At 39.8% G+C, this 22,414-nt stretch overlaps 1 protein-coding gene across 2 annotated transcripts in view; it reads right to left on the minus strand.

Annotated features, from left to right (window-relative positions):
* Window positions 1-18,179, minus strand: part of LOC105491816 (pumilio RNA binding family member 3) — a 41,200-nt gene extending 23,021 nt beyond the window's left edge. The window contains exons 1-9 of one of the 2 annotated variants that reach the window (XM_011758497.2): window positions 18,050-18,179; window positions 11,000-11,091; window positions 9,732-9,950; window positions 6,593-6,728; window positions 5,920-5,995; window positions 3,807-3,900; window positions 3,478-3,544; window positions 2,116-2,290; window positions 995-1,098 (exon numbers count right to left, since the gene is read on the minus strand). In XM_011758497.2, coding sequence (XP_011756799.1) covers window positions 995-1,098; window positions 2,116-2,290; window positions 3,478-3,544; window positions 3,807-3,900; window positions 5,920-5,995; window positions 6,593-6,728; window positions 9,732-9,950; window positions 11,000-11,081 — 953 coding nt within the window. In that variant the 5' untranslated portion in view covers window positions 11,082-11,091; window positions 18,050-18,179. Of the gene's footprint in view, window positions 1-994; window positions 1,099-2,115; window positions 2,291-3,477; window positions 3,545-3,806; window positions 3,901-5,919; window positions 5,996-6,592; window positions 6,729-9,731; window positions 9,951-10,999; window positions 11,092-17,615; window positions 18,014-18,049 lie in introns of those variants that run through there. The other variant, XM_011758498.3, reaches the window with a different exon arrangement.
* Window positions 18,180-22,414: the final 4,235 nt, after the last annotated feature.

Raw genomic sequence — 22,414 nt, forward strand, 5'->3', positions numbered from 1 at the left:
GGCAAAAACTAACACTGCCTTTATGGGTAAAACAGGCGATATCCAAGTATACGGCAAAAACTAACACTGCCTTTATGGGTAAAACACTGTTCTGAATGTTTTGGAACAACTAACCCATTTAATCTTCATAAAATTCCTATGAAGTCTGTACTATTATTATCCCAATTTTACAGATATGGTAACTGAGGCACAGAGAGGTTAAGTTGCTGAAGGTTACACAGTTAGTGGGGGGAGTGGGGAACCAGGAGTTGTACCCAGGCAATCGGGTCCCAAAAGCTATGCTCAGCCACTCCACTACGGGACAGATGCCATGAAGGGCACAGGCACAGGCTTCTGAGTCTTACAATCCATTTGAAAAAAAATTTTTTTTTTTTTTTTTTAGGCAAGGTCTCAATCTGTTGCCTAGGCTGGAATGCACTGGCACAACCATGGCTCACTGCAGCCTTCACCTCCTGGGCTCAAGTGAGCCTCCTGCCTCTCAGCCTCCCGAGTAGCCAAGACTATAGACACATGCCACAAAGCCTGGCTAATTTTCTTATTTTTCATAGAGATGGGGTCTTGCTATTGCCTCAGCTGGTGTTGAACTCTTGGCCTCAAGTGATTCTCCCACCTTGGTCCCTCAAAGTGCTAGGATTATAGGCGTGAGCCACTGCATCTTGCCTACAACCAAATTTGAGTAAAAATTATATTTGTGAAACTGTTTAGTATACATGGCTTCCATGTAACATTTTATTTGGGGAAAGAATGTTTCATTGCTTAAAAAAGCTAATAAATCACGAATGCATGTTAGTTGCCATTTTATAGGGTACAATATCAGAAAAAGAAATCTCCTTTTGCACCAAGAATGGTTTCAAACCAATACTTTTGCACTCTTATTTAGGACAGATTAACACTTGTAAGTAGGAAATATCTACCTCTTCTGGGCAACAGTTATGTAAAACCTTCCTCCTTTGAATGTCATTTGTTAAGAAAAAAACAAAAACAACTTTCTTACTTCTGGGCCATTGGAGTTAGAATCTGCTTCATTTCATCCATAATAAGCTCTAATTTTTCTGACTGTACCTCTAACACTTTGTCCAGAGTTGGGTGATCTGCTGACTGCAACAAAAGAAAAAATCAAACTCCTCTAAATTTAATCCATTTTTTCACTTCAGGATAAAGAAAAGCAATTACAGTCATTTTAAAGTAAGTTTTAACAAATTTAAGATTTCCCACATTTACATAATGAAAGCTCTGCTGTATATCCTTGTGGAGCAACCTCATTAGCTGATTCTCAGTCTGTATATCTATCAATGCATTTAAAGAGCCAGGCTAAACACCAACTAAGTTAACCAGTCAATAGTTATTTGCCAAGCACCTAGCTCTCGCCTAATTATGAGATCAAGTAGTCAAGTCACAAATTCTTGCCACCATGTGTTTTCTAATTAGTTGGCTATTCCTATTAAATATAATGAACTGTTAACAAAATTAGTACAGCAACAAATTCAACCAAAGAATTGAACCTGACTAATGGAGGCAACCCAGGAATCAATCCATATCCCTTCAGACAAATGTGTGCATTTACGTTCCAAGGTTTGAAATAGATTCTTTAACCAGCTAGTCCCACTGCTCACTATTCTCAAATTCAATCCCTGCACTCTATCCAAGGTTAGGTCTCTCTACTCCCCTTCATCTCTAGATACAATCCAAAGAAGGGCAATGCATGTACATGAGAACACACAGGAGAAGCTAGCAACCAGAGCCCAACACACTTCAGCCAGAGCTGGTTGGGGGTGCTTACACAACTTTGATAACTACTGGGAGTCTTCTCCCTCAGTCTGACTGTAAAAATAGAAGTACTGAAGTGCTACACACAGCATACTTAGGAGAGGACCAAAAGTTGATTTGAAGTGGATTTAAAGCCAATGTTCTGGAGAAAGAGAAGCGTAAGTATGATCACTTGCTTACTACACCAGAGACAAAATAAAGCATGAGGGAATATCAAGGGCATAAGATGGTCTCTTAAAGAACCAGCCAAGGTAAAAAATAATACATTCTAAAAATAGGGCACTGGAAGTTAAGGAAGAGCATATAGAAAAAGTAAAAATACTAGAAAAAGACTTCTGGAGATGTCACCTTGTAAAGTTGAAATGTGTTCCCATAAAGCTCTTCTGTCAGCATGTTCCTCTGCTCCAAAATGGCTTTGTCATTGTATGCGTACTCCACGATGGCTGATGCTTCCGCATGCCGCAGCATCTTCCTCACGTGGCCTTTAAAACTTCTGATTATCTCTGCAATCTGTGGTTTACTTCTAAATGCAACACAATCATGGAAAAAATAAATGATAGAAAGAGAAAGCTGGGTGACAATAAAACACAGCTTACTTCCTCCAAGACCAACTCATCAACCTGTGTTGCTCTGAGGAGTAAATGAGCAAGCATGCATTGAGAAGCTGGGGCTAGCACACAGTAAATGCTCGATAAATGTCAGTTCCTATTAAACTGTTCTGCTTGAAAAAAAAAAGTATGGCAGGAAAAAAGATGAAAGCAAAAGATTCAGGGAAATAGAAAATCATTCTAAGATTCTTTTTGAAGATGGGACTTAATCACAAGTATTTTAACTATATCCTAAAAGAATCAAATAGCTGGTAACTATAGCTAGGAATATGTTTTTGAAAATTTTGTCAACTGCATATATTACACTTTCTGTTGTTGATTATCATATTCTAGCACATTGTTACACTCAAAAAGATTGGTCAAGACAAGTACTAATTCCACTTAATTTAGGAAATTCTCCCACGTTGACATTTTCTAACCCACTAACCCTGTATCAGTCTACGCACCCACCACCCCCTCCCCACTCTCTACCCTCTTAATACTGGTGGCTAATTACAAGCTAATTATTCTATCTCTCTTCTTCCAGAGGATCAAGATAAACATTCACAAATCATCCATCATGCAATATTATTTTTACTATGCTACAGTACCAGTCTACTTCAAAAGCACTTATTTGTTGCTCACTCTGTCTTTGTGACAGAACTGCCTCTTCTTTTGATGGAAGTCCCCACTTGAACTCCCCCTGCATATACTGTGTTTACTGGATGACAAAAAGACAGACATATAGACAGGAACACAGATGGAGAGACAGCCAAAAAGATGGACATGTGGAAGGGGAGGACTTAGAATAGGGCCCAGCATCTTTTGAATGCCAACAAATCAGAAGGTGAGGGTATACCTTCATCAAAGTCATACATCTCAAGGAGATTTGCAAGACATCTCTCATGTATCTTTTTAGGAATGAAGGCAGTACCATAATTCTACATTAATTTCAATAATTGTATTGAAGATGATACTCTCTAGAAACAACACAAGCATCTGCTGAGAGCCATTACTATTACTTATAAAGACCACAGACTTCCTATTTCACATCTGAGCACAGTTGGAAACTATGCCTTCAAAAGACAAACAAAAAATGTATTTTATAAATAAAACAACTTACCCATACATGAGAAATTTCTTAACAATATTTCTGGAATATTTGGCTTTACTTAATTCAACCAAATCATCTGAAAAACAAAAATACATTACAATGACTTCGAGATCTCATTTCAGTTCTCTGGAAACAAAGGGAGGAACTAAATAAATGCACAATCCTGGAAACACAAATAATTCTCAATTTGTCCCAGGCAAGGAAAAAATAAAAACAAAAAAGGATCTGGAGAAGACACACCTAAACAAAAACTGTTTTCTAGACAGTCTTGGGTATTTTAAGAGAAAACAAGTGACTTACTGCAAATGATAACATAATCTTCAGTATGTAATAAATACCTCGCAATTCTTCAAAAGCCTGTTTTCTCTGTTCTTCATTACCATACTGAATGTAACACTGGATCACACGAGTTGAATCATGTGCAAATGCAATCTGTAGGAAAAAGTCTGAGTTAGACTAATTCTCTTTTGAGAGTCATGTTTCTCATTAATTTATCGTGACCTCTTCTGGAATTTCTTGTGAGAAAATAGGTAGTCTTCATGGATAAAATCAAACCTAGATTACTGAGAACTACTTGTTTTAATTACCCAGAACATCATTCTTTTGTTTTGAGGCCTACCATATTTGATAGGTACAATTAATAATGACATTGAGGCAAGGATAAATTAAACCATTCTGCAATACTCCTCTCATTATAATTAAAACCTAACCAATCCAAACCATCTGATGATTATACAGACTATAACTTCTCATTTCTTTGATAGTTACTGTCCCTAAAAGGGAAATATTTGTTTAAAAGGTCTATTACCCTATGACTTTTATATAAGTGATCTAAGAATGTTTGGCTTTGACAACCAGAAGTATATCCGTAAGATGAATCTAAACGTCTTCCTAAAGAAATAAATATAACTATATCCATACACACTGGCAATTATAAGCTAATCATTCATTTGTCACATTTTCATGATAATTCCTGCACATATAGCCAGTTATATTTCTAGAAGAGTTGCTGTGTTTCGAATCTGATTCTCTAACCCATTCCTCCTCACGACTGCTGGAAGGACCCACTGGTCAATTTTCTAGAGCAACCTCCACAAATCATCCATCATGCAAAATTATTTTTACTATGTTACAGTACCAGTCTACTTCAACAGTGCTTATTTGTTGCTCACTCTGTCTTTAAAGTTTTTTAATTCCAACAAATCAGAAGGTGAGTGTATACCTCCATCAAAGTCATAAATTTCAAGATTTGTAAGACATCTCTGAATATCTTTTAAAAAATTAAGGCTGTTTTTGCGTATATATTGAGCATCTATTTTATAACCAACATAACTGCCTTAAACATAGTGTTCGTATTTATATCTCAAAGCAATCATAAGAATGAGATAAGAATGAGCTGTCATTATTCCCACTTTACAGATAAGGGGAGTAAAGTTTCGAGAAGGAACTCGCTACCTCTGTTACCCTAAGGAAGAATCTTTACTTCTCTGAGTCCCAAATACATCAAATATATAACACGGATGATGACATATGGTAAATGACAATGCATGTCCTGGTTAACACAATTCCTAACCTATAGTAAATAATAAATAGGTTGTTATTATTCAAAGGCACACATATTTTAAGCAGCCCAGCCAGGATCTGAACACCAAACTCACTTCTAAGACCATGGTCACACAGCTGTGACCTCAGGGTAGTTGAGAAAGAATCCTGAGTGAAATATTTATAAGCTGCCAGAGCTGAGGGGGCAGTTCTATTGTAAAAAGATCCTGCTGAATTTATAAGAAAGCAGCAGCTGATGACTTGCTATTTTCCTTCAAGAGGTAATATAGCGTCTGGTTAGACCTATGCACCTGACTTGGCAAACGCTGCCCCCCTAGGTGCCGTAAAACTATGAGAATCTGTTGTCTTCCAAGCCATTATGTATTAATCCAAATGCACAAGAGTTACTGGAAATTTATTACAAAACCGGATTAAGCATCAACAATGAAAACTACTTTAGAATTCTCAAATGATTATATTTTAGTTAAAGATCTTTGCATGATGTTTACAAAAGCATGGAGGAAAAGAAAGAAGTAATATGTTCACATCACAAATATAAAAAAGTTGGCAACTGAGAACATACTAAATTATATGGAGTTTAGAACAAGACATTTAAGCAAATACTACTGAACTAGTAACTTCTCAAGATAACTTTAAGGGAACACCGGCTTATTTTAAGAATTATTTAAAAATGACACAGCCAACTGATAATCTTTGCAAAACTCTCCAGCAGTAAGGTCGCTCACTTTTAAATTTTTATGTAGTTCAGTGTTATGGAAGGTATTTAAAACTTTTGGTCAAATACACCGGAAACAATGACAGGATCACCTGTCATGAATGGTCAGCTACTCCTCAGAGTGAGGCAATTTCAATCGTTTAAAACGGCAACAATGAGTATGTCCTACTTACAGTTTTAATTTTCCCTTGAATCAACTTCTGCAAATCACTCATTAACTTTACTCTTTTTTCTTTGTCACAGTCTTTTCTACAAATGAGAAAAGGAAACACAGTTTAAGTAAAGAAGTTATTTTAAACACACAAAATTAAAAACCATACCAGTATATGTTCTCCAAGTTCAGCATGATTTTCTTTTCTACAGCAGCAAACCTCTGACATTAAAATTACTATTCCAGAGCAGCCAGACAAAAGTAATTTTCTCAAAGGCAGAAACTCATCTCAAAAGGTGTAATTTTATGTATCAATCCAAATCTTAACAGCCAGAACTTCAGAAGTAAAAAAAAAAATAATTAAACAAATCTAAGATAACAAATACTGAAGTATCTCAAAACCTAGCTGATAAGAAATTATCCTTCATTTTCTCAGAAATCTCTCAGGAAGAATGTCAAATTTATTTCAACCTCATACATTTTCATAAGCATATCCGATGCCATCGTAATGATTCTACACACTTCTGCAACGGGCAGATATCCAAGTACTGATGTCTCTACTGGGCTGTCATGAGGACGCCCTCAATAACCCAAGTGCTACGTCATTTATTTTAGGACATCTCCCTATTTACAAGGTACACTGACTTCTCCACTGTCGCAAAGGGACTAACAAAGACATCTTTAGGTAGAATTACCTTCTTAAAATCTCCCAAATCTGCTTTGCCCGAACAACAATGTCATAGTTGGTTTTATCACTGAGTTGTCTGCTTTGCTTCAGTTCTTTCTTCTTCTTTTTGAAGTCATCCCATTTAGGTTTCTTGGCTGCTGATTCTAGTTATTATAGAAATTATTTTCAATTACATTTAACATTCTAAGTGTCATAAACCAACACAAATTAGGTATAAAGGGCAATCACTAATCAGGATCAATGCCCATTCTGGAAGCTAGAAAGGGGAACACACCATTCCCCATATATACTTTGCTTTCTGAGCAGTTTGTACATTTTACATTTGTTACATTGAAATCTTTAATTCTTCTAACAGGATACCTATTAAGAGAAAAGGACATTAAAAGAATTACAAAAGTAACTAAAATATTTTAAATATCTTTTCAATTGTGAAATAAACTTCTACTTTTTAAGATTAAGATCACTGGACTTAGGGTATAGTCAACTTTCAATGAAAACAAAAATTAGTCCAAATGAAAACAGGAAAAACAACTTCGAAAATTCACTGTTCTGAGTGCTGTTCTATATTAATTCACTTATTTCTTAAAACAACTCCAAGAAGTATTAATATTACCCTCCCTTCCACGGTGGGGAAAAAGAACTAAGCAGTTGAGATCTCTATCTGAGGCCACACAACCTGCTAGAATTAGGATTCAAACCTAGAAACAGTGCTCTGCTATCATAGTCATGACAATGAACAACCAAAATTTCCAAGTTCGCCACAAACAGTGATACTATTAAAGTCGAATATCTTTCTACCACCACTTTTTTGTCTTCAAAATCCAAGTAACTTACCAATGGAACTAATGATGCCAAACAAAGAACAACTTACTAAAATGGGTATTATTTACATGAGTATCCTGCACGGAATCCTTTGGGGGAATTAGTCACTTCTAACTATCTCCCTTTCTCTTAAAAAACTGGGAAAAATGCAAAAAAGAAAAGAAAAAGCCCTATAAAACCAAAACCTAGTTATAACCACTGATTATTTTCCTCTTACTTTTTCTCCATGCATGTTTTAATCTTTAAAAACTCAAAATGTGGCCTGCTCATGCCTGTAATCCCAGCACTTTGGAAGGCTGAGGAAGAAGAATCACTTGAGACCAGGAGTTTGAGACCAGCCTGCGCGAAATAGTGAGACCCTGTCTCCACGAAAAAATTAAATTAAAAAATTAGCCGGATGTGGTGGTACACGCCTGCAGTTCCAGCTACTTGGGAGGCTGAGGCAGGAGGATCACTTGAGTCCAGGAGGTTGAGGACACAGTGAGCCATCATCACGCCATTGCACTTCACAGTCTGGGCAACAAAGTGTGACCCTATCTCAAAAAAGAAAAAAATTCAGAATCTGCATTCACTGAACATGATTATGTTTTCTCATGAAATTAACATTCCTCAATAACATAATTTCTAATGGCTATCCAATATACTACAATGTATTTATTATTCCCTTATTGTTTACTTATATATTCCCTGCCTGGTAATACAAAAGATTATAGGCAACAGAGGGCGTATTTACCATTATATTAACATGATATCTTCTACTATACAATAGAGGATATTCTGATCCAGGGCTAATTTAGTTCCATAAATATTTGGGTACCCTTGACATATATCATGTTAGGCTGCGATACATTTATCAATGTGGGGGTTTGTCTAGTATCCAATCTCTCATCTTATTCTATCAGTCTAGTTACTGATACAAAAATATGAGAAAATGATATCAAGAGTCCCATTTTGAGATATCAGGAACATATCTCCCATAGCAAAAGAAATCATGGCTTTTCTCACATCAATGTGAGAAATTAGTGCATATGTGTTTAAAATGCAGGCATCAAAAACTCCAGTAGAGAAAGTAAGATTTGGGATCTATTAGAGAGGCTAGGTAAGAGAAAGTATAAGAGAGCTAGAAGAGAAACTACTGGCAATGGGGGAGGAGGAAGACGAGGGAGAAAGAAAAAATGAAAAGAGAAGAGCGAGACTGAGCATGAAAAGATCCTACATCCCTAATGGCAAACAATGGCACTTCCCCTCCTTCCTCTCTCCCCACCTCCGTCTTAAGGCTGCTGTCCCTCTGGTAAGCAGCCCTTAGGCAGGGTAAAAAGCAAGCACCAGGACTAGGGGATGGCACTGAGAAAACCATCCCCAGTGGTCTCAGCTGGCAACAAAGGAGCAGTGTTAAGACATGCTGTGCTGGAGAAAAAGAGAATAAAAGGCACCAGAAAAATTCTCAGGATGTTGCAAAGGAAGTAATGATACGACAATCCACATAACCTGGAAACTGCTTGTTTGAGATCAATGCAGGACAATGCACAACAGAGGAATGTTACACAATAGAGAGCAAAGCTCTGGGTTAGAAATGACCCACTGAACATCGTCACAGAGACGGACAGTTTGTTTCAACAGACCAGCAGGAGACCTGCCAAAACCTCCAATCAGTGAGCAACTTGTCCTGAACCAATTAAAATCAAATCTGTCATGTGTGCACGACACCTTCTCTGGAACTACCATGGATCTGTGCAATCAGATGGGTTATTGTATTAGTCTGGCCTAAGCTCTGTGAAGGCAGGGTCTGTATGTTTCTTGCTCACCAAAGCATCCTTAACCAAGGATGACACTTAGCTGGGGACAGACTGATTCTTTAAAGCCAGATTCTATGATGATTAGTTGGGGCCTGTATCCTTACTGATTGTGCGTGTGTGTGTGTGTGTGTGTGTGTGTATGTGTTTTGCCCTATCTTCTGGTGCAATGCATAGAAAACTCAAATACTCGTTGAATGAATGAATCAATTTTAGCTTATAGAAAGAAACATTTTATTGAGGTTCCACTGTACAAAGCCATTATAATTTAGCTTAACTTCATGGCTAAGGTAATTCACAAAAGGGCTAAGAAATAAAAAACTCCAAGCACCAGAGGGAAATTCTGAGCATGAAAGATGCTCTGTTGTTTGTTTAAGCCATCTACCTGTCCCAAAATGTTACCTGCCAAGGAATAAGAATGTGAGGTCTCTAATGCACCTCCAGAGTCCCTGTGCACAATGAATGGGTTCAGGCACTAGGTCAGGCAGGGCAAGGATCTGCAAAGACCATGCTGAACAAATCAGTACTTACCATCGCTTTTACCATCTGGCTGGAATTTTCTCTTCTTGTTGAATTTATTTGCCTGCTGGAATTTGTTCTTTGGTGATTTGTCCCCTTGCTGCTTATTCTTGAACTGCTTCACACCCTTTTTCCCAGGTTTTGTGATACTTTTCTCAAAGTTCCTAGATGTAATTTTAGGTCCACCTTCTTTAGCAACTTTTCTTGGAAACGTCTTTGAAGAACCAGAATCTAGTGACAATAATAATACAAGTTCAATGATTCTGGGCCCAAATCTCTTGTATCCATGGGATTATATTCATTACAGAAAATTACGTTCTTTAATCCTAATACCTTGTCTTACTCTCAGATACGCAACATACAGCCTTTTGAGTAGAACTGGATTTAAACAATCAAAACAAAATTAAAAAATTATTTCCTTGATTATAAAACTAATGCAGGTTCATGACAAAACAAAACAAAACAAAAACCCAAGAGTAGAGAAATGTAAAATAAAAGCTACCCATGATTCTACCACTAAACACTGGTGTCAGTTTGGTATGTTTCTCTAGTTTTAAGCATATAGCAAAGCTATTATTTATATACCTTTGTATTCTGCTTTAATGATGGTCTACACAGAATTTTCAAGAGTTCAATAACATAAAAGAAGTCTAAGAATAAAATGAATATTCTTGAAACTTGGAAAGTATAACATAAGGACATCTAAAATGTTAATTTGAAAATTTTCTAGTTTTAAGAAAATAAAATTTTAGAGTTTACAATAAAATTATTTAATAAAAACTTTTAGTCAAGAAGATACAAATTAGTACCTTACAAATGAGATACAAACAGCAATGGCTTTATTTTAAGGAAACAGTCATTTGTACAGTTCCCTGACTTTTCTATTTTACAATACTGACACCTGATGGAATAATAAAGACATCACCATTATAAATTCTGAACCTAAAAGTATTTGGCTTACGAGCAGTATGTATTAAACAGTCCTAATTTATCAAATGTTAAAATAAAACGTATGGTGAACTAGTGTGAATAAAATGATGCAACAGCAGTAACAACTGAGATAAGGAGTCTTTCATGAGTAAGGCATTCCTCAATTATTCTGGCAATTTCTTAAGTGTCTAAATGTTATGAGCAACATGTTAACTCATACACAATAACACATACTTCTTCCTACTATTTTAATCCTAATCCTAGCCAATGAATACAGATTGAAATTTACTACCTGCCTTCCCATCCCCCAACTATAATAGCCAAACACCCACAAGGGAAGCATATCTTACCACTATTTTTATGAAATCTGTTTTTTTCTTGTGATGTCTTTGTACTTTTTCCTGTGAATTGCTTTTTCCCTTTGACTTCCATTGTAGCAACTCTGGAAAATCAAAACCAAAACAATCACTGCAGTTCTCTTCATCAAATAAGAGCTGTTACATAGTCACTGCCGCATTTAGTCCTTCAGTCTACAAATACAATACAAATCACCCAGACATAGAATGGGCAACTAATTAAATCCAGCAATTATGCAATCACTGCCTCAGATTTTAAAACTGAAAATGAACAAGGTATCAATAGAAAAACTAGGAACAACACACACCATGGCCAGTGTTTGATGTATCTGGAGGCAACACTTCACTTCCACAATAGTACTAGCTAAAAATAGACCACGATTGACACTAAGTATAATACGCATCAGAGTTTGCATTTTGTAACCTGGGAAGACTAGAGGATGAGTAACTGACAAAATTATCTCTTGATTTCTTGGAGCCTAAAAAGCCAGGAACAAACAATAGGCTGCACATACCACTACATGCATTTAATATAAGAAAATAAAGGATTATCTGAAAGATTCCTATGTGATCCAACATAGCTAAAACAAAGATTAGCATCCAGTGTTTAATTTGTGATTGTTTTAGAGGCAGCCAAGTAATTGGCAGTGAACTCCAAAATAAGATCATGTTGAAATAGTTAATATTTCATTGAAAGGAATCTGTCTAATAGGAGCTTTATAGGCTACTGAGACACCATGGTGCACAGGATAAACAAGTTATAATCCCTCAACTACCCAAGGTCCCTGAAAGCAACGGAACAGATCAAGAGCAAAAGCCATTTGGCTCATTTCTCCACTTTCCAAAGTTGGACGATCAACTCATTTGAAAGCTGACTCTAAACAGCAGATGTTAGTGATCCCCAGACAACAATAGATATATCTAGATTAGAATTGCCCATTCAATAACTAATTCTCAGGATATTAGCATAAGAGAAAACAAGGGTTCGGGGATAAAATATATTTGGGAAACAGTAAGTTACATGACAACAATCAGTCTGTAAGAAAAGGCTTTTCCGATTCTTTAATTTGCTAATATAAACGATCAACTGTCAAGCAAAGGCTAAAAGGATGCAGGATTTTCCAACTCCAGTTGAACCACTTTTTCCTGGAACATCACAAGGGAACAGCAGAGTTCCAAGGAGCACTCTGAAAAGCGCTGTTCCAATCTAGACTTTTCTAATGATTTTGAAAAATGGACAGCCCCCGAATTACTCGGCTTCCTTGGGGCATTTAGAACTGAAGGGTCACATTATCACTTAGCTATGTCCATCATAACGTGTCCGGAATTGGTGGGTTGCTTGGCTTCACTGACTTTAAGAATGAAGCCGCAGACCCTCGTGGTGTTACAGTTCTTAAAGATGGTGTGTCCTGAGTTTGTTCCTTCAGACGTTCAGATGTGTCTGTAGCCTCTTCCTTCTGGTGGGTGGTCTCGCTGTCAGGAGTGAAGCTGCAGACCTTCGTAGTGAGTGTTACAGCTCTTAAAGGCAGCAAAGGCAGCGCGTCTGGAGTTGTTCATTCTTCCCAGTGGTCTCGCTGGCTTTAGGAGTGACGCTGCAGACCTTCGCAGTCAGTGTTACACCTCATAAAGGCAGCGTGGACCCAAAGAGTGAGCAGCAGCAAGATTTATTGCAAAGAGCGAAAGAACAAAGTTTCCACAACGTGGAAAAAGACCCGAGCCGGTTGCCGGGGGCTGGGGCAGTCTGCTTTTATTTCCTTATCTGGCCCCACCCACATTCTGCTGAACAGTACATTTTACAGAGAGCTGATTGGTCTATTTTACAGGGAGGTGATTGGTCCATTTTGACAGCGTGCTGATTGGTGTGTTTACAATCCTTGAGCTAGACAGAGAGTCACAGAGTGCTAGTTGGCTAGATACAGAGTACCAATTGGTATATTTACAAACCTTGAGCTAGACAGAGTGCTCACTGGTGTATTTACAAACCCTGAGCTAGACAAAGAGTGCTGATTGGTGCATTTACAATCCTTGAGCTAGACACAGAGTCACAGAGTGCTAGTTCTCCAAGTCTCCACTAGGTTAGCTAGAGTACCAATCGGTGTATTCACACACCCTGAGCTAGACACATAGAGTGCTGACTGGTGTATTTACAAACCCTGCGCTAGACTCAGAGTGCTGATTGGTGCATTTACAATCCTTGAGCTAGACACAGAGTCATAGAGTGCTAGTCTTCCAAGTCTCCACTAGGTTAGCTAGATACAGAGTACCAACTGTTGTATTCACAAACCCAGAGCTAGACACAGAGTGCTGATTGGTGCACATATGATGGATCCTCCAGCTAGATATAAAAGTTCTCCAAGTTCCCATCCAGTTCAGGAGCCCAGCTGGCTTCACCCAGTGGATCCTGCATGAGCGGGGCGGGGGGCTTCAGGCAGAGCTGTCCACCAGTCCCTAGCCGCGCCTGTACTCCTCAGCCCTTGGGCTGTCTATGGGACCCGGCGCTAGGAAGCAGGGAGTGGCGCCCATCGGGGAGGCTCGGGCCGCAAGGGAGTCCACCGCGGCGGGGAGCGGGGGCTCAGACACAGTGGGCTGCAGGTCCTGAGCCCTGCCCCGTGGGGAAGCAGATAAATCCTGCGAGAATTTGAGGAGAATTTGAGTGCAGCGCCAACCAGCCGCACTGCTGGGGGACCTGGCGCAACCTCCTCCGCAGCTGCTGGCCCGGGTGCTAAGCCCCTCACTGCCTTGGGCCGGTGGAGCTGGCCGCTGAGCCTGCGCGGCGCCCGCCGGAACTCGCGCTGGCATGCTCGCGCTGGCCCCTGAGCACACTGTTCGCAGCCCCGGTTCCCGCCCACGCCTCTCCCTCCATAACTCCCAGTAAGCAGAGGGAGGCGGCTCTGGCCTCAGCCAGCCCAGAGGGGGGCTCCCACGGTGCCGTGGCAGGCTGAAGGGCTCCTCAAGCGCCGCCAGAGTGGACGCCAAGGCCGAGGCGGCGCTGAGAGTGAGGGCTCCTAGCACATTATCACCTCTCAATGACCATACCTGCATCTCTTAGCTCTTGTATGGCATGTAGTTTTATAAGAATCCATTCATTTACATGTTTTCTCTATATTTTTGTTCTAATTTTTATATTGAAATAATTTTAGCTTTACAAAAGAGTTGACAAGATACACAGTTCACATATACCCTTTTCCCAGCTTCCCCTAATGTTAACATACAATACTATTAACTAAGCTACAGAGTTGAGTTGGAGTTTACCAGTTTTTCCACTAATATCCTCTTTCTGTACCAGGATACACTGATTCTGGCCATCAAGTTTCCTTTGTATTTTGTAGAATATTCCTCATTTGGGGTTTGCCTGATGTTGTCTCATGATTAGGCTAAGGCTACACATTTTTTGGAAGACTACCAGAGGTCAAGCTTTCTTCTGGTAGTACTCTACCAGGAGGTACATGACATTAACATGACTTATTACTGTTTATGTTAACCGTGTTCACTTGGTCAAAGCAGTGTTTTCCAGGTTTCTCCACTGTAAAGTTGCCACTTTAACCTTTCCATCTTTATTAGATCCAAGCCACCAAGTCCAGCCCAAACTCAGAGGAAAATTAAGCTCCACTTCCCAGAAGGAGGGGTCTAAAGAATCCAGACATATGCTAAACTACCACAGCAATTAATAAACATTTTAGACAAGATGTTTGGAGAATATGTAGACATCCTATGTCCTCCTAAGTTTTACCTGCTAACTTTAGCATTTGTTGGTGGATTTTGGCTGCAGCAATTACTGCGTTTAAATGGTGATCTTCTATTTCTCTTATTACTTTTACCTTTGTTATTCTGAACTTTTCTGTAGGGAAGACTTGTCCCATCTTTTCTATTTACTTATATCATATAGTCTCAGATATTTATTTCATTCCTCAGTTATAATCCACTACCATTGTTATTTTGTTGCTCAAATAATTCTAGCTCCAGCCAGTGGGAAGTTTTTCAGGTTGCTTCTGTGTCCTTTTGACATGGCCCATCTGTTTTGTTTTGTTTTTTAAAGCACACCCTTATTTTGTGGCACTAGCTCCAGGTTCATTCTGTATTTTCCTTAAACTAGCCCTGAAATTAGCCACTTCTCCAAGGAATCCTGGTTCCTTTCTTTAAGAATGGTATTTAAAAACCATGATCTGAGTGCTAGGTGTGCTTGTTGTCACTGAGGTGTCCCTGTTTCTACGTCCCTTCAGCAGACAGATTCAGGAAACACACATATGTACATTAACCTATGCATATGCACATACCTATATTTATTTTTATATCTATTAAAATAACATGAAGCTCATACTAATGTTTCCAAATCTAATCAAGCACCACAGATTTTATTCTAGGCATCTCCTCTTGCTCATTTGTACGTTCTTTCTCTGACAGTGAGCAACCTGCTTCCCACCATCTACAATTTATTTATACGTATGTTCAACCCTACTATACATGTATACTTTCAGAACTGCTAACCTGTACCTCATGAGAAATAAATTTACAATGACGATACAGTGTTGAAGTACAATTCTTTTTTGTATCCATTCAAAACACTTCCAGAGTTACTTAGAGGCTTGCATGGTGGCTCACGCCTGTAATCCCAGCACTTTGGGAGGCTGAGGCAGGTGGATTACATGAGGTCAGGAGTTCAAGACCAAACCCTGTCTCTACTAAAAATAAAAAAAATTAGCTGGGCGCAGTGGTGGTGCACACATGTAATCCCAGCTACTCAGGGGGCCGAGGCAGGAGAATCACCTGAACCCAGGAGGTGGAGGCTGCAGCGAGCTGAGATTGTGCCACTAAACTCCAGCCAGGGCAACAGAGTGAGACTCTGTTTCAAATGTTAAGCTACCATAGCAATTAATAAATATTTTAGACAAGATGTTTGGGGAATATGTAGACATCCTACCTCCTCTTAAGTTTTACCTGTTAACTTTAGCACTCAAGTCGGTGGATTCTGCCTGTAGCAATTACTGCTGCAGGCAAAAAAAAAAAAAAAAAAAGCTACTTAGATCAGCCCTTCACTCTCTTTAGTGAAGTTATATGTTTATAATATAGCTTAATTGATTGGTCACAGTCAGCATTGCATCCCCAGAAATGCTGGCAGATTTATTAAATGTGCATATAGTCAAGTTTACTCTTTCTGGTGTATAATTCTATGGGCTTCAACAAATGGCTAAGAGTCATGCATCCTCTACCACAGTATATCACAGAAAAGTCTTGTCACTCTAGAAAGTCCCTTGGTACACCTCCTTTGTAATCAACTCCTTCCCTCTTCCCTGACTGCCAATGATTAGGTTTTCATGCCTATTTTGTCTTTTCCAGAATGTCATTCATATACATGGAATCATACAATATGTAACTTTTTGGGTCTTGCTTCTTGCACTCGGCAAAATGCAATTTGCTTTGCTCAGGGACCCTGTACCTTGATAATCAATCATCACATTCCATAGTGTCTCTCAGAATTGGCCCCTCTTTTTCCTTTCCCTCTGTTACCCCATTCTGGCTCCTGTTAGCTCTTGCTCAGTTTTGTTTAGATCTAATCTGCTTTGATCCACTTTCTGCTGCCTGATTAATCTTCCACTAGCACACCTATTTCATGTCATTTCCATGCTCCAATAGCTTCAAAGCTTTCCCACTGCCTTCAGGAAAAAGTTCCAACTCAGGCATTCACAGCCATTCAAAATGTGGTCTTAATTCACCCCACCCATCAACACCACACAGAAGTCAATCTTTCTCATTATTCTTTATCTGAATAGTGAAGTTTAAAGCCATTCTCTCTGCCAACACAATTCCTACCCATCCTTCAAATTCAGTTTAAATGACATTTTCTTATAGGCCAACCTCTAAATGTCAGCATTCCTCAAATCTTTGTCTCAGGGGACGTCCATTCTCTCTCCACACTTCTCCCTAGATGGTCTTATCCAATCTCCTGGCTTTTTATGCTGAGTGCTCCCAAATCATGTCTCCATTCTGAACTTCTCCTTGGGCTCCAAACTTGTGTATAACTGCTTATCTGATACCTCTAATTACGTGTCTAACAGGCACCTTACCCTTAATATGTCTAAAACATACTTCTCTTATGTTGTTCTCTATGTTATTCTTGTTTGTCCCACAGACAACAAGATACTATTTTTCCCTGCCCCACTGTCCCCTATCTCAACCAATGGCACATCATCTATTTTACTGCTCAAGTAAGAAACCTGAGTTACCCTTGACATTTTCCTCTCTCTTGTCTGCCACACTGAACCATAAGTTAGTTCTCTTAAATGCCCCTTAAGTCACCACCCTAATGCAAACTATTATCAATACAATCTCTTGAGCTTCCAAATTAAATACATCTTCTAAAGAGAACCAGGGCCTATTCATTATTCTCACTTGCTTATAAGCCTTCAATGTTTTCTACACATGGTAATAGCAACGGAAATGTTTTCCTACTGTATAGAAAAAAAAATCCCCATCATGTCCTTCAAGGCCCTACAGAACCTAGTTCCACTCTATCCCAATAACTTTATCTTGTACTCCAACTGTACTCCTTCCTAGCTCCCATCTCAGAGACTTAGCCGATTATTGCCTCTGCTTGAAGTACTCCCCGAGTTACCAGATCTCCGGGTGGCCTCTCGCCATGCTTTAGATCTCCGCTTAAAGATCACTTCTTCAGACTCCACTATCTCCCAACTCAGCTTCCAGTTCGTTTCCTCCCAGCACTTATAATCTGCGTACATTCAGGTACACCACCTAGTACTGGAGTTGGTGTTTGTGAAACAGCACAGACAGGCTGATCAGGCCGAGCACGGGCTGGGATTCTAGAGTGAAGCTAGTCCAATCTAACCCAGCACGCAAGGCAACGTGGTGGGAGAGAGGTCGGAGCTCCGCCCTCCTTGCCAGGTTCCAATCAGTCCCAAACTCCTAGCCCAGAAAGAGGCCACAGGAGACTGCCCAGTGGACAGCAGCCCCGAGAGACCTTTCCGACTTCCAGCGCCCGGTAGGGCGCGAACCCCTCCTAGGAGCGACCGCTGAGCCGGCCACACTCACCGCACACGTGGGACAGAAGCAAGTTGCGCAGCGGATCCCGACCACGGCTCCGCTTCCGCTTCCTTGCCTTGCTCCGCCCCCGGACCGCTTTTTTTCAACTTCCGCGGCGGATCAGTGACTAAGAGGTGGAGCTTACCAGGCAATACAAAAATTCGGAGTTTCTATTGGTCCACTGCTGTTATGCCCCCTCTTGAGGAGCGAGTATTTTGGCCCTTGAAAGGATCCGTCGGTCAGAGGACGCGACAACGGTCACGAGAAAATGACGTCATTAACCCTGTCGCTTCCGTGCTGGAAAGAAAGGGAGATCTCTTGCGAGGTCGAACAGGCTGCTGAAGGAGAGACTTGGCCGGCGCGGTTAATAAGAGGCCTGAATCCCGTAGCCTGAACAAATATTGAAGTAGCTAAAGTTTCTAAAGTGTGTTAATTTGCATACTTCCTGAGCAGTCCAGTGTGGAGGATAAAAGGGGTATCGTGAATCGGTTTGAATTGTAATCCCGTTTTTTTCACTTGCTAGCTGTGTGGCTCTGGGAAAATTACAAAATTTTTCTGATCCTTGGCTTCCTGATCAATAAAATAGAAATAATTAAGTTACACATGCAAAGCGCTTAGCATGGGACGCTCTCAATAAATGTTTGCCATTTTTAATGTCTGCTCGTGCCTGGAAAGTGCTGTTATTGCACTTTATACTTCAGGAAATAAAATTGTGGTTAGGATATATGCCCCATTTTCCAGATGAAGAAACTGACACCACAAACTTGGTCGTGTCAAACAACAGGATTTTATTCTGTAACAGTTCTAGAGGCAAGAATTCCAAAATCAAGCTGTTGGCAGAGCCCTGCACCTTTTCAAGGCTCTAGGGGAGATTCCTTTGCTTCTTCAGCTTCTGATGGTTCCAGGCGGTCCGTGGCTTGTTGTTGCATGACTCCAATCTCTGCCTGTCTTCTAATGGCCTTCTCCTGTGCCTGTGTCACCTCTCTGTGTTTTTAGGACACTGAACGTTGAATTTAGAGTCCACGGGGATAATCCAAGATCATCTCATCTGGAGGTCCTTAATTTAATCACATCTGCAAAGGCCCTTTTCCCAAATAAGGTCACTTTCACATGTCCTGGGAGTTAGGACATAGACATACTTTTGGAGATTATTCAACCCACTACATCGGAAAAGTTGAGAACTGGCACTTGATCCCAGGTGCCAGACTTCAGATTTTACTATCTTCCAACTTACTCCGTTTTCTGGCCACTAAGGAGTTAGAGTTGAAACTGGCAATTTAGTAGACTGTATGCTTCTTGATGACAGGGGCCATCATTACTTTCCAGGCACTTATCTCACTATTCAGCACATAGATATTTGATAATTTCTTGTTGTCTGCCTTAACTGTTACTAGTTTGTTTACATTTCAGCTCACTTAAGTCTCATAAGAACAGTTTTAAATAGGTCTTTTCTCATTTTACAGAGAAAGGCAAAACATAGTAGCTTTGGTCCAGTGAGCCTGACTCTAAACTCAACGTGGCTGCCTCTGTACTGCTTTCAATAATTCAGTAAATGCTAGGAGAATACGGAACAGCAATTGCAGGAGGCCCATCAGCAGTGCCTTTTGGGCAAATAGCATAGTAGTGGGGATATTAGACACCTTGAAACACCTGAAGAGTAAATGCTGGCCAAAAAGAAAAAAAAAAATTACAAAATACACGCTAGCACACAACCCTGGAAAGGGGTACGTTTGTCTTTTCAACTCGACAGATAGCAGCACCCCATATCCTTGAAGATAGGTCCATATAGTTGCCTTAAGCATCTACACCAAAACCCTACTATTTATTTGCTTTTTCACCAGGGAGGGAGAAAAAATGTTATCACATACCAAAGCCATTGATTATTATTAAAAACGTTTTTATCAAGTCTTCTGTGAAAGTGGATTGATTTTGATTTTTTTTTTTTTTTTTTTTGGTGGAGTGAATTTAAAGCATCATGTGGTTTTGCAGAACAGCACAAAAAAAGTTTATCCTGTAATTTTTTTTTTCAAGCAAACCCATTAATTCTTCAAATATCTATTGACCTAAATGTAGACCATTAGGTGTACTCCTACAAGCCTAACATGCTCTTCTTGCATGATACACAATTTAATCAGAGCAGCTAGACTTGCACACATCCAAGAGGTTAATAACAGTACTATAGCAATGTAATGAAGAGCACTGAGATTAGAATCAAAGGAACCTGGCTTAAAGTCTAACTTCTGTATGGCCAAGGAGAAGATAGTTAACTTGTATGGGTCTCAGTTTCTGCATATGTAAAATGGGAATAACAACACTTGTTTCTGGAGTTGCTGTGAGGCTTAAAAGTGATAATATCTTAAAGTTCTTAGCCAATAGTAAATGTTGAGTGATTCGTAGCTTAAGAGAGAACTAAGGTGTACCCATCTGAAATACTTTAGGGCCGGGTGCTGTGGCTCACACCTGCAATCCCAGCACTTTGGGAGGCCGAGGCAGGCGGATCACCTGAGGCCGGGAATTCAATGCCAGCCTGGCTAACATGGCGAAAACCCATCTCTACAAAAATACAAAAATCAGCCAGGTGTGGTAGTGCATGCCTGTACTCCCTGCTACTCCGGAGGCTGAAGCACGGAGAATCGCTTGAACTGGAGAGGCGGAGGTGCAGTGAGTGGAGACTGTGCCACTGTACTCCAGCCTGGGTGACAGAGGGAGACTCTGTCTCAAAAAAAAAAAAAAAAGAAAGAAATACATTTGACTTCATGTAACGGAAAGCTCAGCTAATGGTGGCTTAAGCAATCATTTTCTTAACATAAAAATGTGGAAGGTAGTTGGTTGGTGTGGTTCAATGACACAACAATGTCATCAAAGACCCAAGCTCTTCCAGTCTCTGTTCTACCACCATCCTCAACATGTTGACTTTTTGTTCTCTCACTGCTATTTGATTGCAAGATGTACTCCTTAGTTTCAGTATTTATCTGAGAGTTCAGGGCTAGTGAAAGTGGAGAAAGAAATGAAATCCACTTTTTCCTCCCAGTGGGGCTCTGTCCTTTTATCCCAGAAGGAAAAGACCCAGCAGGAGTCTCCCTTCTATTTCAGTGCCAGGAACTGGATTACACGGCCACCCCGGAATTGAAAGACCATCAGATATAATGTTAACCAGGCATTTGGATTTCATTCATTTTCTAGTACTCTGGTAAAAATTAAAGGTCACTTAGCAAATATGCTTTTATCCAGCAGTAGAGATTTAATTTGTGACTTAAACTAATCTGGTTTAAAACTTAAAATAACTATAGTGTCCCAGGTGGTGGATAGCAATCTAGGCAGCACATTGAACCACCTGTGGAGTTTTTGTTTTTCTTTCTTTAATTAGCAGTAATTCTGATTTAATTGGTCTGGAGTGGGACCTGAGCATTGAGAATTTGGTGCCTAGATCATGCTAACATGCAGCTAAGGTTATGTAAGGAACCTTAAATAAGGTTATTTAAGGAACCCAGTTATTTAAGGAATGGGGTTCAAGTTGACAATTGTTTTTGAGACAGAATCTTGCTCTGTTGCCCAGGCTGGAGTGCAGTAGTACGATCTCGGCTCACTGCAGCCTCTGCCTCCCGGGTTCAGGCAATTCTCCTGCCTCAGCCTCCCAAGTAGCTGGAACTACAGGCATACATCACCAGGCCCGGTTAATTTTTATATTTTTAGTAGAGACAGGGTTTCACCATGTTGGTCAGGATGGTCTCGGACTCCTGACCTCAGGTAACCCACCTGCCTTGGCCTCCCAAAGTGCTGGGATTACAGGTGTGAGCCACTGCCCCGGGTCTGTTGATTTGATATTTTAGTTAACTAGGGGTTAAATCTCCCAGTTCCTCTTTGTATTGCAGGTACCAGAATTTAAGAATTAAATGTACAATATGCTTCTCTCTGTAAGTAGAACATTGGAGAGAATTGTATCCTTCTTGCTGATTGAGTTCTCCTGAAGTGATTTAATACCATTAAATGTTAAAAAACGGTTTAAATTTGAACTATACACTTTCAAACATATTCTGGAAAATGTTTGCTTCTTTTTTCAATTTCACATAATTTTGTGCAATTTTCTTTTTTCCATAAAAATAAAATAAGTTAGGTGTCAGCTCCCGTACATCTTCCCCTCCCCAAAATCAGTTCTCTGGAGTTCTAATTAGTGGATTTTTAACGAATTGTGTTGTTTTTCTGTTTCTCAAATGCATAAGCAGGGATAGAGGGCATGTTACTGATATAAAGCACAAGTGAGATTTTGGCAAGGATTGGGCTATATTTTCAGGACCTATTAGAATCATAAATCCATGGAAACGGAGCAGTTGCCAGCACATTTTTCTTTAGTGAAAAAGAACTGCTTCTGAATAG

Source organism: Macaca nemestrina, chromosome 14 (assembly GCF_043159975.1).
Source record: "Macaca nemestrina isolate mMacNem1 chromosome 14, mMacNem.hap1, whole genome shotgun sequence".
NCBI lineage: Eukaryota > Metazoa > Chordata > Mammalia > Primates > Cercopithecidae > Macaca > Macaca nemestrina.